This window comes from Cervus elaphus, chromosome 33, assembly GCF_910594005.1.
Source record: "Cervus elaphus chromosome 33, mCerEla1.1, whole genome shotgun sequence".
In the NCBI taxonomy this organism is placed as follows: Eukaryota; Metazoa; Chordata; class Mammalia; order Artiodactyla; family Cervidae; genus Cervus; species Cervus elaphus.
The window spans coordinates 38,734,503-38,752,049 of NC_057847.1; the positions used below are offsets into that span (position 1 = coordinate 38,734,503).

Here is a 17,547-nt window from a genome sequence, read left to right on the forward strand (position 1 = left end):
CTAAAACAACGACCATCTTTTGTCACTATTTCATAAAATTACCCGAAGTATTTTATTTAGTTATTTATTTTAATACCACTGCTTATTTAATAGGGCTTCCCTGGTGGCTCAGCTGGTAAAGAACCTGCTTGCCAATGCAAGAGATGCAAGAGACACAAGTTTGATCCCTGGGTCAGGAAGATCCCCTGGAAAAGGGAATGGCAACCCACTCCAGAATTCTTGCCTGGAAAATTTCATGGACAGAGGAACCTGGCGAGCTGCAGTCCATGGGCTCACAAAGAATCACACTTGTTTAATGCCAGAAGTGTGAGAAGCCCATAATTTTAGATTAAATTTAACTCTTTGAAAAATTCCCTGCACTTGTTTTTCTGTTTACCACTTGGCGATCATCTCTCCCTGGACTGGTTTTTGTGAAATCCGCCTCTGTAGCTGCATCTCCGACCCAGGTGGCCACCCAGCCCTACTTGAACGCTGCTCGTGGTGGCAAGCTCTCTAAGATAGTTTTAGACAGGAATTCTTTATAGTATTTTTCTTTTCCAGGTGAGCATCTGCAAGGCTGTCAGCCATTTCCTCCTTGTAGGATATGGTTTCTAGACCTTTGTCTACCATGCCCACTCTCCCCCAGAAGAGCTCAGACTAAGTTAAAGGAGGTGTTTAGAACACACATGTTTCATGTAGAAAGCTCTCTGTGAAAGCAGGCTGTCGTTAGTCCTTTATTCCTTTCTCCTGAGTTGTGACTGGTGATCACTGTCAGGCACTCTGCTGGGGCCTGGTATATAAAGAGGAAGTGATCCAAGGGCACACATCTGATGGGGATGCAGACGTGGAGGCGATGCAAGGCTGCCCCAGGAGGTGGTGGGGACGCAGTCCCACAGGCGGTTTCAGAGGCTGCACTTAGCTTGGTCAGGGAGGGTCAGAGAAGCCTTGCTGCTGCTGGAGACCAGCTTTACACCAAGACTGCAGAAAGACACTGAATCTCCCAGGTGAAGTGACATCTTAAATGTCAGGAGGTTAAGATGGAGCAGGGCAGGTGCAGGGCTTATATAGGATCCACAGGAAATCGGGAGCTGTTTGAGATTTCTAAGGCTGTTGTTACAGGGACCATAAACTGGGTAGCTTAAAACCATTATTTCACAGCTCTGAGAGCTAGAAATCCAAAATTAGGTGTCAACAGAACCATGTTCTCTTCGAAAGTTTTGGGGGAATCCTTCCCCGCCTCTTGAGCCCATGGTGACTTGCTAGCAATTCTGAGTGTTCTGGCTTCCAGCTGTATCTGCCGCCTCACGCCCAAGCTCTGTCTCATCATCACATGGCATTCTCCCTGTGTCTCTATCTGAGTCCAGATTGCCCTCTTACAAGGACACCTGTCACATTGGATGCAGGCCTACCCTAATGACCTTATCTTAATTTGATTATATCTACAGAGACTCTGTTTGCAAATCACGTGCCCAGGTACTGGAGCTTAGCACTTGGATGTACTTTTTGGGGGTGGGGGGGAGATGGGGTGGGACACAACACAACCCATAGTGGTGGGTGTCAGGGAATGTTGAGCAAAGAGGCCCAAAAGCATATCTTTCTATGGTCAGGATCATATATTTTCCTCAGTACAACCTAAATCTGTCTCATTCAGAGAACTTGAATTTGTTCCTAATTAAAAACTCCAGGTATTTTCATATGAGTAAGCCAAGGCTTTCCCTAAATTTATACAGTTGACCTCCACCACCCCACCACCCCCCACCTTGGAACTTATATTAAGACTTACTTATCCCTATTAAATATTACAGTGTGGGCTGTGGCCAAAAATTCATTCTAGCCTATTGAAATAATTCTGACATCTTAACTTTCACCACCACCCCCAGCTTTGGGGTGTTTATATATTTAATAAATACACTATCAGTGACCTGGTTTATAGCATTTTTAAATGTTGTGTACGTGCTGGCCAAGAACAGAGCCTTGTGGCTCATCACTAGATGGTTCCTCCGTGCTGACTGTGACCCTGATCATCAGACTAGCTCAGTCACTCGTTTAGCTAGTTACCTACTCACCCAAACCACATTTCTCTTCCCAAATATACTAGTCTAATCCCTGAGCAAATAATGATTTTTATTTAGCTCAAATCAAAATATGCATTGTAGCATTTCCAAGCAACCCTGACCATCCTCATCCACCCCCAGAGTAGAAAGAGCAAACTTTAACATTCCTGAGTTGCTCTGAAGGACTTTACTGATGCCTTTTCTCTTCAGTCTTGCTAACCTTCTAGTTCACCAGTCCATTCCAGAATTTCGCTTCAGATCAGCATTAGCCTTACCTGCCTTTTGCTTCTAGAATCTAGTTTTCTGTTGTTTTAAAGAATCAGAATGATATTCTTCCTTTCCATTAGCACCTCTCCTATTATGCAGGTTTTCTCAAAACAACCAAGATTGGAAAATCCTTGCTGATGGTGTCCTGTAAACAAGAAGCACTTTTAGCCCCAGCCTGGGAAATCCCATGGACAGAGGAGCCTGGCGAGCTGCAGTCCACAGGGACCCAAACGTTGGATATAATTTAGCAACTAAACCACTATCACTTCATTCACAGCCCGCTTACTTCTGGAAAATGCAGTAAATTTAACTGCATTTAACTGGGAGTGAGGCATATTACCTTCATTTGAAACATGGTAATTTTGTGAAACTGATACTAAAGTAACTTACAGCATTTGGCTGGCTCTCTTTGGTTCCATTCTTTTCAGTTCAGTTCACTCACTCAGTGGTGTCCGACTCTTTGCGACCCCATGGACTGCAGCACGCCAGGCCTCCCTGTCCATCACCAACTCCCGGAGTCTACCCAAACCCATGTCCATTGAGTCGGTGATGCCATCCAACCATCTCATCCTCTGTCGTCCCCTTCTCTTCCTGCCCTCAATCTTTCCCAGCATCAGGGTCTTTTCCAATGAGTCAGCCCTTCACATCAGGTGGCCAAAATATTGGAGTTTCAGCTTCAACATCAGTCCTTCCAATGAACACCCAGGACTGATCTCCTTTAGGATGGACTGGTTGGATCTCCTTGCAGTCCAAGGGACTGTCAAGAGTCTTCTCCAACACCACAGTTCAAAAGCATCAATTCTTCAGCGCTCAGCTTTCTTCACAGTCCAACTCTCACATCCATACATGACCACTGGGAAAACCATAGCCTTGACTAGACAGACCTTTGTTGACAAAGTAATGTCTCTGCTTTTTAATATGCTATCTAGGTTGGTCATAACTTTCCTTCCAAGGAGTAAGCATCTTTTAATTTCATGGCTGCAATCACCATCTGCAGTGATTTTGGAGTCCCCAAAAATAAAGTCAGCCACTGTTTACACTGTTTCCCCATCTATTTGTCATGAAATGATGGAACCAGATGCCATGATCTTAGTTTTCTGAATGTTGAGCTTTAAGCCAACCTTTTCACTCTCCTCTTTCACTTTCATCAAGAGGCTCTTTAGTTCTTCTTCACTTTCTGCCATAGGGTGGTGTCATCCATTCTTTTGCATAAAGGTAATTCCTCTCTGATGTTAAGTTTTAGATCCATACTATTCTGTCTTTGGAATGATTGTTTATATTTATCTGCAGTGTCCAAGGACTGTCTTTTTCAGAAACAAACCAGTAGGAAACCCACGTGCGCACCCTGTTTATCCTTTTCGATCAGATATGGTCTTAAGAGACGTGACCACTGTCACGAGTGACCCTTGAACGAAATGTCTAAGTTTAGAAACATCAACTGTCCTGGCAGGCTATTCCCTTGCCTCTCCAACTCAAGTGTATCTTTTTTTTTTTTTTTAACTAATGATAACATTTATATTATATCCCCAGATCTCTTAGAACTGAAGTGAGTAAAATAGATACCATTTTCCTTCTCGGTCTGTTCTTCAAACGGGCTTTTCAAGGTTGTGGGGCAGTCAGGATTTATTACTTTAAAAAAAGGTGGCCTCACAGCATTTGGAAATCAATACGCTGGGGCCGAGTGCTGGATCAAAGCCAACATTAGGGTTCAGTCTAGGAAACGTCCAATTTGACCCTGTCCTTTTTTAGCTTGTGTCAGAATCAAGAGAAATTTCTAGGTAATTTGCACATTCTGTTTTAATAGTTTCAGATAACTCTCTGTTTTACTTTAGAGAGCATGTTTACTTTTGCTCTCTGTCATGCTCTTCTTGCTTTGAATGAAACAGTCATTTATGGTTTGAGTGTTGAAGTTTAATGCATTCTGTTTTACGGACTTCTGGTACTGTGTGTGTGTTGTGTGTAAAAGCTTTCTAGTTTTGATTTTGCAAAACAATCTAGGAACCAAAACTCTTCTCATTTTTTTGTGTTCCCCCTCCACCAACCCTTTGTAGATTTCCTTTTAGTAGCAATTTTTAATTCCATATTAAGCTCCTAAATTACCTTGCTTCCCTCATTTGTTTTTATAAGCTAAATTGGGATAAGATACAAGGCCATGTTCAAGGCAGAATGCAATATTTCCCTGCTCTGGCTGCCAGTCTCCCTCAATTCTCCATACCAAACACTTTAAGGGAAAAAATGTATATTGCATGTTTATGTTTTATTCATTCAAGCAATATATATTGATAGGGTTTCATTATGCAAAGATCTGAACTGAAAAATCACCATAAAAAATGGTGAGTCTACATTTCTCAACATTCTGTGTCTTAAGGACCACATCATTATGAAGGTGAGGAGGGGAGTTTAGTGATCTCCAGTGAAAAGAATTAAAGTGCCCTTATTCCAAATAATTCCAGGAGGGGTGGAAGAACAGGTTAACATTTGTTACCAAGCATCTGTCATGGGTCAGCACTGTGCTGACCCCCTAGTAACACTGATGTGAAGGAGATGTTACCACATCCTTGGTGGTAGAAATGGTACAAATGGGGATGCTGAGGCCAGACACGCACACCCAAGTCACAGAGGTGGTTATCGGCCGAAGGCGCACTTGAAGACAGGTCTCTCTCGGCAGTTCCATCTGCTTCCCAATGTAACATTGTCTTCCTTCTCATATGGTGAAGTGCTGTATCAACATGAAGGTGAGGTTGTCAGATCAAACAAAATACATCACAGGTTTGGGTGGGAGAAGTAGAAAATTTCTGAAATGCTCCATCATTGTCAGTTTATAAATTCAACTCAGAAATAAAACACGATTTTATGTAATTAAATTGCCTTTGTTTTAAATGTTAGACATTAATCAGTGTGTTGAGACTTTGGGGGACTCATTTTTATGATAGACTATCTACATTTTACTTGCAAGGTTCTGGGTTTCATTTTCAGCAAGTATTATTTCCCTCTGACATATTAGTACTTGGGCGCACTAATTTGGGCCTGACATCTGTGACTGCATCCTTAAGTGCTGCGGTACCGTGACTTGTGGCTAAAATATTGTCATAAAATAGGGCCAGTGACCCTTCGTGTGCTGTGTGTGCTTAAAAACACATAAAATCGCGTAAAGCTCCTTTACCTTGATTGCAGACCATAATAGACTGGATACTAAGCTCTAATAGCAAATCTGTGTAATAAATCAAATGCTTTATAGTGTGCTTGTTATTTAGAAGAGGGGTATAAGTTTTTCACAGACTATGGCAAAAAGTGCATCTTAGCCATTTCTAATGAGGTGGTTTTTAATATTCATTCTATATGAATTATTTAGTTTGAGCCATACATACAATAAACAGCATCAATTGTTGCTTTTGTATAGCATTTATAATAGTTTAGCTGTGCCAGCATTAATGTTGAGAAGGCAGAGTAGCAGGAGTGGTTCTGCATTTACTCATAAATTATATTCATCCCAAATCTGGGTGTAAATTACTAATTTTATTTGTATTCTGAAAGGATGTGTTCATCGTAAAATTTCAGTGTTACGAAAAACTAGATATGTAGATACATTTTCTCTTGAAAAATGTGATGCTTTGTCCCCAAACTTCTGTAGTTTATTCCCCATCAGCTCATATGGTATAAAGCAGCCCGTCTAGCTAAGGGCTGGACCACTCGAGGATGGTGTTTGCTTCTGCTATGTTAATCTGCAGGCTCCAGGTCTGGAACTGGAGCCAGAATTGACTGTCCTTTCCACGATCGTTCAGAAAAGACCATGGTGATTCCTTTTCTCCGTCTCCTCTTTGTTCAGAGAGGCAAACCACTGGCTTTCTATAACACAGATACCGTAGGCTATTTTTCTCAGATGTTAAGTTAAAGCATTTAAGGCTAGTTAAAAGAAGTCCTCAGTCTTAAAGCTTTCCTGTCCTTTAGAACCTTGCCATTCATCTCCTAGCTCTCCTGAGCCCTCCATGATAACTTCTTGAATTTGAATGTTATTGCCTGAGTACAAAGAGGCAAAAAAAAAAAAAAAAGAGTAATACTAAAACAAAAATGTAACATTTCTCTCTGCTAAGTCTAGCTGTAAGATTTTTATTAATCTTACCAAAATCCTGCTTGCATCATGTCATTCCACAGTTGCAAAACCTCCAGCCACATTCTGTTCCCTGACTCCTTTTCCTAGAACCCAAGACCCTGTCGGACCTTTTCAGACTTGGCTTCTCTTACTCCTCACACAGCTTGCATTAGACAGATTCCTCTGTTGATTGTCTTCCATGGTCTACCTGAATTTGTTTTCCCCAAAGTCTTTTTTGCTGAACTTGACCTTCATCCTGTTTATGCTGCTTTATTTAGCTTTCATCATACAAAAGCACAACATTCTTAGTTATTTTTTTAATATTAAAAAATCTCTTACACTCCGTCTGCCCAAAACTGTTCCCCTTGATGGCAGGAATGGCATCTTACATATTTTTCATAGGCCTTGGATGGTGAAGGGCCTACTGGAGACATGCTGTAAATATGTGTGGCTTGATTTCTTCGTCTGATCTCCTTCTGGACTGTACTCGTCTTTCATGTGTCCCATTCAGCTTCAGCACTACGTTTGCCTTTGACCTTTAGGACTGCAGCAACTTTTCCTGCCAAATATTTTCCACCTTCAAACCCTGGCTGCCATTCCAGCCGCATCAGATGTGCCTTCCTCTTCTGTCCCATATGCAGAATCAAGTATTCGCAAAGCAGACACAGCCGTCCAGTGCAAGGGAAAGGGGCAGTGACCCAACGTTAAGGGATCAAGCCAAAATGACTGGACTCACAAATGGAATATCTTTCTATACCTTTTATTTTTGTATCTTAGATGTCTTACACAGTGAGAATCTTCAAGACCAAAAAGCTGAAAGTCTTAAAATACCTGTCTGATATTGATTGCCTGATTTTAAAATTTCACATATACCTTATCTTCAAATGCTTACCACTTCTTAGACTAAGTAAATAAAGAAAAGAGAACAAGTTGAACTATTCAGAATAGTAAGGATTCAGGATAACATGGATACACAGCTCCTTCTGCTTTTTCTATTTTAGGCCTCGTTGTCCAACAAACTTTGCTCTTAGCAGAATGCGTATAGTTTATACTTTCTTTTCCTTCTATTCAACCATATTTAGAAGAGCTAAAGCAAATTGTAGGAAATTCACTTTCCTGGAAAGTCATTCAAAAGATAAAGAAGCAAAAAAAAAAAGCAAATTAGAGAACTGTATATACAGTATCACCTCTGTGTGCATATATGTGTGTGAATTTTTTTCCCTTTTCTCTCACAAGTCCACAGTCACAAGGAAGTTTTGGCTCTTAGTTCATAAATCCATTCCCACCACACAGATAAATGTAGTTACTCTGTTGAAGCTGTAAAGCCAGCCATGCCTCCTCCTGACTGGTACATTTGTTGTCTTGGGCCTCTTTTTCCAAATAGAACAATGTTGCCTACCCAGAAGGTCAGGTAACAACTTTCTGAATGTTATCAGTATCTGTCTCAGAGACAGCAGTTGCAGAGTCCACTCTCATCCTTATGCCACCTGCTTGGAACTATGCAGACTCAACACTGGAAACTGCTTTGAACCTCTGGCATATTCTGCAGTTGGCAAGTAAAGTATCTGCAGTTATCCACATGGTTGACCAAAGCAAACTCTGCCTCTCATCTTTGTTACTTACCAGCTTCCCTGGTAGCTCAGCTGGTAAAGAATCCGCCTGCAATGCAGGAGACCTGGGTTCGATCCCTGTGAAGATCCCCTGGAGGAAGGCATGGCAACCCACTTCGGTATTCTTGCCCGGAGAATCCCCACGGACAGAGGAGCCTGGCTGGCTACAGTCCATGGGGTCGTAAAGAGCTGGACACAACTGAGCAAGTAAGCACAGCACAAATGTGTAACCTTCAGTGGGTCCCATACTCTCTCTCCTCAGTCTCACATCTACAAAGTGTAATAAAACTTCACCTACTCAAAAGATTGCTGGGAAGATTAAAAATATTTGACCTAAATCACTTAAAACAGTGTCTGGCATAAAATAAAAGCTGTATTAATGTAAGCTGTTACTTCTGTTCCCCTGAATTGACTCGCTAGGTCATAGGCTTTCCAGGGTGGATGCTAATTTGATAGCACATGGTCAAAGTTTGGGTTTTTCCTCCCTTCAGTCCCCTCTCCCTCCTTCTTGCTGGTTATTGTCATTTGCCTGGGCACAACCTCTCTCACAGGGTGGGAAGTTTCTTTGTCCTTCAGAGGCAGTTCACTTACTAAGTCAAACAAGCGATCATCCTATATGCATGAGGAATATCCTACCTTTTTTCACACTTAAAATAATCAGTTTTTGTTTACATTATGTGTATACTTTTTCGTAGGTTTTTTTTTCCACATATTGCTTTTTTTTGTTTGTTTTTTGGCTTGATAATGTTCATAAATTAACACAAGCACTACCAGTGACCCCATAGGGCCTTAAATGAATCTCTAACTGGGATGACCAATATTGAAATAACTCATCAACCCTTACCGCCATCTGTTGGTAGTAGGTGGAATAAACTCCATTCTCCAGAGGCTTGGCTTGTAACCAGCAATCTTCAAAAGCTCCAAATTCTCTAGAAGGGGAGAGAGAGAAAGTGTGTGTGTGTGCGTGCACACGTGTACACTCACAGGCCATATGCACATGCATGTAGATGCACATTGGACAGAGTCTATAAAGATACTCAACAATCCGTTTAACACTTGTGTCCAAGACAATAGATGATTTTAGTATTTTAATATACTTTTCCGTGTCTTCAAATTATAACAAATATGCATTTCTTTTGTAATTATGGTAAATTATCAAAAAGGTAAAATTTACGAGTGACTAAGTGATGGGAGACAGAAGAGAAAAATCAAGCTTTATTTTAGTAAGTGCGAACTAAATATACTTAGATTTTATATTACAGCCAATGAAAGAAGAAATGGAAATGGGGAGATAAGACAAAAGCTGCGGTGCAAAGGAAAGAAATTTAGGTAGATTCTCAGCAAAAGGTTTTTCCAGCCAATAGGTTTAAATTTGAGCTTTTACTTGTTTATCCTCTCCCTTTGAAATTTTCAGTACTCCGTAGTCATGTCCCTTAATTACTCTGTATCCTTTTACTGTCAGAGTTTCCTCTGGAGTGGATCATCTACTCTTAGCAGAGAATATTATATTCTGGGTAGCTACGACTGTGAGTCTGAGACTTCTTACTTTGAAGCTGATTAAACCCAAAGAATTTTTGTTTTCATATTTTCCCCCATAAAATTCTGCAGCTTGCTCTCTTGGGCATGCATCTCCTTGGTGTTCTTAGAGTGTGAATTCTACCCAGTTAGGAGGCCTGTTTTCTCCAATAAATCAAATGTCCCTGTTACTAGATTTTGTTGTTGTTGTTGTTCTGTTTTGTTTTACAATTAAGTTGCAAGTAGGAACAGGGGAGGTGAAAATCTGGTTGCTTTATGAATTCCCCCCCACCCCACCCCCTGATATCTGTTACCTTTAACAGGCACTGCTGATCAACGATAGAATTAGGCTAAATGTTAATCATCTGTAATGACTTCTCCCCCAGCCACTCCATCCCTTGCCTCACATTATTAAATCTTAACTGCAGATAAGACTAGCAGAGAGGGATAGTGACCACTCTGAACCCTGCTACCCCTTTCCTGCTCATGGAAGTGCCATTTGCCAGGTGGCTTTTGGCCATATTCTAGATCCTTTCTTATGTCATCAGAAGAGCTTGTTCTGTACTCCATTCCCACAGTATGACTGCATCAGCCCCTGAGAAACTAACTTTGCCAGGACCTGAGCAATTTAAAAGTATTCTGTTTCCAGGTCAGGGATCTGTATTTTTGTGAGAGCCTCTTGTGCTCTGAGCAGTATAACTGAGTGAACAGCTCACAGAAAAGATGTTGTAGGAAAGGAAAACCCTTCAGACCCCTGCCCGCACCACCACCTGTGGTCCACAGAAGCGGCTTCCTGAGCCGCTGGATTGGAGGGAGGCTGGTATGCAGTAGTACCACGGACAGAGTGAAAACTGTCTTGACTTTCTGGGAAGTCATGGACTTTCAGTGTTAACCCACAAATCACGATGAAACCCACAATAGAAAGTAAAACTGATAGATGTCAGACATCTCTCTTCTCCTACACACACCCCCATCCCTCCTTCAACTGTGAACCATCTGTTTATTTCTTGTGTCTAAAATAAACAAAAAACTTGCTTTGGCTTGAAAAATAAATCTAATGCCTTAATAGAAGAGATCTTCCTTTTTTTTCCCCTCACCTTTTATACTCTGAGTATATAAAGGAAATATTGTTTCTCAAAATCATTTCTTTTTTTTTTTTTTTTTTTAGTTCCTGCAGACTTTATTAGAATCACATGGAGGGCCGCTGCTCAAAAGCTTTTTCCCTTTAAGACCACCCTTAATCTTTAGAGTATACTTTGGCCAAGGCAGGGGAGGGGAAATGTCTAGAGCCCAACAAATTTCTCACTAGCCCAACTTTCTCGCCAGCTTATTTCCATTTTATAGCCATAGAAAACTTAGAGTTCTACTACACATTCATCATCTCTTGAGGCCTAAGGCCCAGAACACTGTACAGCAGTTATCACAGAAGGAGCACTTAAGGAATGTATTTATCAGGTTAGGAGTAAGAGTTAATCCAGTAGTTTCCCTGCCATGCATTTTTCAACATGCACTTCTGAGTAGTATTCTTCCATGCACAACAGGAGCAGGATGGGCAAGAATGAAACTCAAATGTGTTGAATAGGCTAGTCTGTTACATCCCACAGAAACTTCAAGAAATCACCCCCACCAGACTACCCAAGAGCAAGTAATAGGCCATCTTCAACAGATTATTTGAACAAACGGTAATTAGCACACACTTCTCCAACAGATTTATTTCTTTAAAGGAATGGATTTTGAAGAGAAAAAACATGGGGCAGAGAGGTGTGGAATAGAAAATAAATACAGATGTAAGCTGTTTCGCTAATTGCTTTATAACCACAAACTAGTACAGAGGATGCCCTGTACAAAACACACAATAAAGGTTCAAAGATGGAGGTGTTCCCTCAGGAACACCAAGACTGAAGACTTCTGTCCCTGGTATTTGGAATTTAGGCTGCAGTCCTTGTTTTTGGATGGATCACTGGGTGTGTGGCACAGTCCGTGCTTTTAACAGGAGAATGGCCACTTGGCCCAAGTAGAAGTAGATGAAGTGTTTGGTTTCACGTGTCACATAACTACTGAAGTTCCTCCCCACGATGCGGTGCCAGGTGGGGCTGTACTTCTTGTCGGACTCCTTGATATGGGCCACAATGTCCTCTATATTATATTTCTCCAAGGCCTGAGTAGCACACTCCACCGAGTCCTGTTGCATCTCCTCCGACATATGGGCATTCTTGATCACAGCCTTTCGGTCACACGTGGTTACCACGGAGCGGGGGCCGGCCGGCTGCAATGGTCTCCTGGGGGAGGCGCTGGCGAGTCTCACACTTGCCTAGAGAGGTAGTCGCAACCGAAGCCTTGGCGCGTTTCTCATTTCATAGAGAAACTGCAGTAAGAACTTAAATGTAACTGTTTTTTGGTTTTGTTGTGTTAGGCAATATCTTAGACCCAGAATTTCTGTGAGCTTTTGTTTTCCCATTTGCAAAAGTGAGAATAATAGCAGCTACCTCTTAAGATTATTGTGAAGTTAAATAAGATCATACACAGAAAATGCCTAGAACTGTAGTAGAAACTAAGCAAATGTAATTCTCTTTCTGGTTTCTTATAAAATCACACACTGAATGGTTGAGGAGATTAGGGATGGTTTCATGGAAGATCTAGTGTTACAACAGGTTCTTTAAATTCAAAGATTGGTAGGAGGGGGCAATGGAGAGATGAGAGAACACGTTCAACTCTCACCTCTCCCCCCCACCTTTTTTTAAATTTGCTATACTGTGCAGCATGTGGGATCTTAGTTCCCCACCAGGGATTGAACCCATGCTCCCTGCATTGGGAAGACAAGAGTCTTAACCACTGGACCACCAGGGACGCCCCAGAGAGAACCATGTTCAAAGTAATGTTTAAGGCAAATTAATATTAGACACATGTTAAAAGAGTTAATGACTAGCTGGATTCAGGAATGGCCAAGTTGATGATGTCTCGGGGACGTCACCAGCTTCTCTGGTGGCTTAGACGGTAAAGTGTCTGCCTGCAATGCGAGAGACCCGGGTTCGATCCCTGGGTCAGGAAGATCCCCTGGAGAAGGAAATGGCAACCCACTCCAGTACTCTTGCCTGGAAAATTCCATGGACAGAGGAGCCTTGTAAGCTACAGTCCATGGTGTCGCAAAGAGTTGGACACAACTGAGCAACTTCACTTCAGGGACCACAAACTTGATGGAAGATTGGGAATCTGATGGTGCTATAGAATGATAAGATACATGAAGAGGAGACAAGGAAAGATTTGTCTAGGGTTCTTTGGAGATATGACTTAGAAAATAGAGGACATGAGGTAACATTTAACTAGATATTTAAGTATTTTATATTTTAGTAAGATACTAAGATTTTAAGTAAAGAGAGGAAGACGAAAACTAAAATTTTGGTCAGATTAAAATAAAAACCCAGGAAGGAGAAATTGGCTTCATCAAAGAAGATTCATTTATTAAATCCATGGCATTGGATATATTTCCTAGGGAAGAGAAGGGTGGAGGACTAATTATTAAATGTGATGAAAGAACTTGGTTAAGGAGAAAGAGGAGGGAGCCGAATGAGGAAGAAAAAAAAACCAAAAGAGAGCAACGAAAGGTGAGATGGGATCCCCAGAATGAGGGTCCTAGAAGCCAAGGTGTGAAAGTGAGGAGTGATGTCAGATGTAGCAAAGATCAAAGAGAACCCAAACCAGACGAAGGATGGCACGGATGGAGTCTCAAGTCGGTGCTACCAGGAGCCTCTCCTCTTTCCCTGCTTCCCACGCCTTCCTCTCTCAAGTCTTCTTCCTCATTATTAATGTGGAGAGCAGAACCAGAAAGATAGAAGCCAGCCCCTGACCTTCTCTAAATGTCCTTCTATTTGGTTTACAAAAGACCTTGAACTCTGTGACCTCAAGCAAAGTCCCTTAATCTCTGTAACCCCCAATACCTTTTATCCTACATTGAAATCATACCAGTTTTCCTCCCCGCTTTTGGAAAGGGCTGAGGTAGGGATGCAGTCTAAAAGCATTTTCATCTAAAACTTGTGCAAAGGAGAGAGTTCTGATAAATAAATATCAAGCGTGTCAGTAACATAGGCAGATAAATGGTTGCTAAAAGGTGGCCTTTAAATCACTTAACTTTTTTCTGGTTTGCATTTTTTTTTTTTTTTTTTAATGTTGTAAGCTTAGTGACCTCCTGTTAAGGTTGCTGCAAATACTCAAAATCCTCACAGGGAATTGAAGGTGTTTATGCAACCTTATGCCTCTTGGATGTAATTGTCATTTAAACCTTAAATTATCTTTACTTTTATGCCTAGTTAGTAATCATTTGGTTACATGATTACACAGAGTGAAATTAACTGAGGGAGAGTGGTGGCCCAAACTATTTGTTTCTTCTAGATAAGTATCTTTCAGCTCCTTCAAATGCATAAAATAGAAACCTGCAACATTGAAAATGTTTTAAAGTACTGCACAGATACTTCCCTTTCCTAAAACTTTTAAGTCTTTTTAGTCCTCAGCAGCAATCACAAGAAAATAATATTAGAGAAAATATGACATTTTTCAAGTAAATATATAGAAAATTAAAGTTTTGGGATTTGCCGTGTATAAATGTGGAAATAGTCTCAGATACCTGAAGTATGTTAGATGCATTTCCCCTAGACCCAGTAATTTTTAAGAATTATTTTTTGAAGGTCGTCTCTGTTTTTTGAAGACAAATATAGATAGCAGTGCTTTGCATTGTAGTCTAGTCACTGTGAAAGGATATAGGGTAGAACATATATTTAAACTCTCTTGCCCCTTTGTTTTCTTTCTTTTTTTTTTTTTTTTTAATTTATTTTTAATTATTTATTTTTCTGTACCAGGTCTTAGTTGAGACGCAGGATCGAGTTCCCTGACCAGGGTTTGAACCAGGGCCTCCTGCTTTGGGAGCTCAGAGTCTTCACCACTGGTCCATCAGGGAAGTCCCCCCTTTGTTTTCCATAGCACTGCACTCAGTTTTAACATTCTGAATTGTTTCCCTTTTTTCCCCAACTTCTGTTGTACATGAAGGCATTTGAAGACATTTTTCATACAAACCCTCATAGATTAATGCTTGATTCCTGGTTCATTGTTTTTTGTTTTTTATTGCCTATTTCTTTCACACACATGCCCACACATACATTAGTGAGTACACCGTGTAACTATTATTATAGCATTAAAAGAAGTCTTAAAAATATATTTATAAACAATCATCAAAATCTTAGATAAAAAGACCTGTTTTAAATATTAGATTTTAAAATACTTAAATATCCCGTCAAGCATGTTAAAGATACATATTCCAGCACACCCTTCTATGATGATCTAGAGCCACACAGAATCACCTGCAAAAGCAAAATGAATAGAGTGATTCAGGGAGCTTTCTTGCCTCAATTCATTCATAAAGGCTATCTGCATCGTAGTCCTTTCCCTTAACAATTCTGCAGCCTTGCCTTTGGCTTTGTATTTGATCACAGACATAGTATTACTATGGGGCTTCCCTTGTAGCTCAGTCGGTAAAGAATCTGCCTGCAGTGCAGGAGACCTGAGTTCGATTCCTGGGTTGGGGAGATCCCCTGGAGAAGGAAATGGCAACCCACTTCAGTATCCTTGCCTGGAAAATCTCATGGATAGAGGAGCCTGGTAGGCTACAGTCCATGGGGTCGCAAAGAGTCGGGCACAACTGAGCAACACACACACACACACAGTGTTACTAGTGTTGCTTTTTGTAGAGAAGCTATTTTTCCTAAAGCTCACATTCCATTTCCTTGGTCCCAAGATCACCAGGTAAGTGCCTGATTTCTCAAAGCTAAGTATCAAACTATAATCCAGAGAGCCAAATGAGAGGTCTAGCCATTCCTCCTTTTTAGTTTAGCTTGAGTTTCGAATTCTCATTTCCTGTCCCCTAGTAAAGAACATTTTATGCTTTAAAGTTTGCCGAGGTTTGATAAGTGTGTGTGTTCTCTGGACTTAGATATTAATAAAGATTCCTCGATTATAACCTTGTTCTTTTTTTTTTCTTTTTTTAGATATGGGAAGATCGTTTCCACAAAGGCAATTTTGGATAAGACAACAAACAAATGCAAAGGTATGTTTCCTTGTCTGATGATTTACTAAATCAGAGCTTTAGAAAAAAAGTGGAATTTTCAACCTGATCTTTGATTTCAAAACTACCTCCATTTATTAAAACCCAAATCTTATATGTCAACCAGTTTCTGTCTTGCACAGTGTCAGCATATTGCTTATGTTGGTCCCTGGTTGAGTTTTGGCTGGAAACCCAACAGCAGCTAGCCGCTTGCCAGAATCCCAGATTTGACACCAGTAGAGTTAACATGCAAAATACTGGCTGGCATTTATCCCCTGCTTTTTAAAGGGGAGTAGAGTTAGAAAATAGCTTTTCTTTCCTGAGCCTGAGAAGATTAGAGCTGCTTACCGAAGACCATTGGACTGTACTAAAGAACTGAAAAGATTACATATTGTGCAAATTGGCTCTATTAATTAGAATAGAGTAGTTTTAAGCAGTACTTAATTACATGTTTCAATACTCCCAATTGTTCTCTGCTGAATGCCTGTTGACAATATTGGCAGCAGGGAGGGGAGAACCGTTTTCACTGACCAGATTGTAATAGGGAGGGGAGGTCATACGCCCCTTTGAAATATGCTGCTGCATTAATTTGATGCACTGACCTTCAGTTTTCCGTGTAATTAGGATGAGCTCATCCAGCTCCATGAGCTGGAAGAGGAGGCGTCTACAGTAGGCAGCACTGATGCTCTGTGTCTCTGACTTTTAATGATCCAGCATCTTAACAATAGGCATGTGATTTCTAGGAAAAGGGAAGAATGGAATCAGCTGACTTTGAGTCTAACAACTGACCCCATGAATTGAAATAAGGTTGACAGGAATAGGCAGAGAAGGCAAATCTCCTCATTAATTAGACCCGTCCTCCAACTAGGGGTGACGGTTGTAACTTAGCAGAATCTGAACAAGGCAAAGAACGTCAATGAAGCCTATGGAACGGTAGGGCCTCGCCTTAGAAGCCAGCGGTTTCCTTTAATCTAGACTTGAAGTGATTCATTGTACTCCTGTCTCTTCTTCAAAGCTCCTGAATTTAAAGGCGCTATTGTGGCAAATATCTGAGCCCATGTTTAATCAGCATGGCACATTCAGGCAGTTTTGCCGTAGGACACTGAATAAGAACAGTGCTTTATGTAGAGTGATACTCAATTAATATTTTAAGTGAATTAAACTGGAGAGAGTCTAATTGTAGATTGAAATGTTTACCCAGTTACCAGGTTAGTCTTTTTTAACATATTTTGAAAATGATTTGGATGAGCAGGGACACAGGAAAAAGCTTTTTGGTTTTATCACCAAGAGATGGACTCATGCAGGTATAAACCAGGAAGCTGATCTCAGCATTTGTTTCAAACCAAGAGAGAAATCACAGTAGACGATAGTTTTACAGCCTTACCTACCTTTCTTCCTCCTGACCCCACCCAATTCCCTCTCCCTCAAAAAAGAAGTCTTCACACAGGTCAGTGTGTTAAAAAGCAGAGCTGCCCTAGTTAAGTGAGAGAGAGGACCCAGCGGCCTCCCTGAGTGAATTCTCTACCACACATCTGCGCTGGACACTGCTGTTTTACACTCCTCTCCAACGAGACCCTATTGCCAAGAAACCAGAAGTCCACAAGACACTTGGCGTGGTCTAGAAATGCTGTGAGTGGAAAAAAACAAAAATACTAAACCTAACATCTTATAATAATATAAACCCATGATATTTGACAAGAGTCCAAAGATTAGTGGGGAGATTTGTGGAGCTTCTAAATAAGTATAAATCAGAGCTAGTTTTCGATACATGTCTCCTGGAGAATTTCTCCTAAATTGAGTCGTAGGAGAGACTGGCTTGTATATGGGGGCAGAGACAGAAACCTTATAAGGTTTTTTTGTGTCACACAGGCTTCTCAGAAAGGCGCAACGATAGATATCTGGGGTGTGGATGAGTGAGTGAGGAGAGAGAGTAAGCAGGAATGG

At 40.9% G+C, this 17,547-nt stretch overlaps 2 protein-coding genes across 8 annotated transcripts in view; one reads left to right on the top strand and one right to left on the bottom strand.

Moving 5' to 3' along the window:
- The window catches only part of RBMS1 (RNA binding motif single stranded interacting protein 1), a 213,470-nt gene that overhangs the window by 156,543 nt on the left and 39,380 nt on the right, over positions 1-17,547 (top strand). For all 7 annotated transcript variants that reach the window (XM_043894576.1, XM_043894577.1, XM_043894571.1 and 4 more), the window contains exon 3: positions 15,548-15,606. In XM_043894576.1, coding sequence (XP_043750511.1) covers positions 15,548-15,606 — 59 coding nt within the window. The remainder of the gene's footprint in view (positions 1-15,547; positions 15,607-17,547) is intronic.
- On the bottom strand, positions 11,473-13,531 carry LOC122688247 (dynein light chain 1, cytoplasmic-like). Its single transcript, XM_043894120.1, has 2 exons — positions 13,463-13,531; positions 11,473-11,826 (listed from the first exon to the last, which is right to left on the bottom strand). Exons 1-2 carry the CDS (start codon positions 13,529-13,531, stop codon positions 11,473-11,475), a joined length of 423 nt encoding a protein of 140 aa, XP_043750055.1.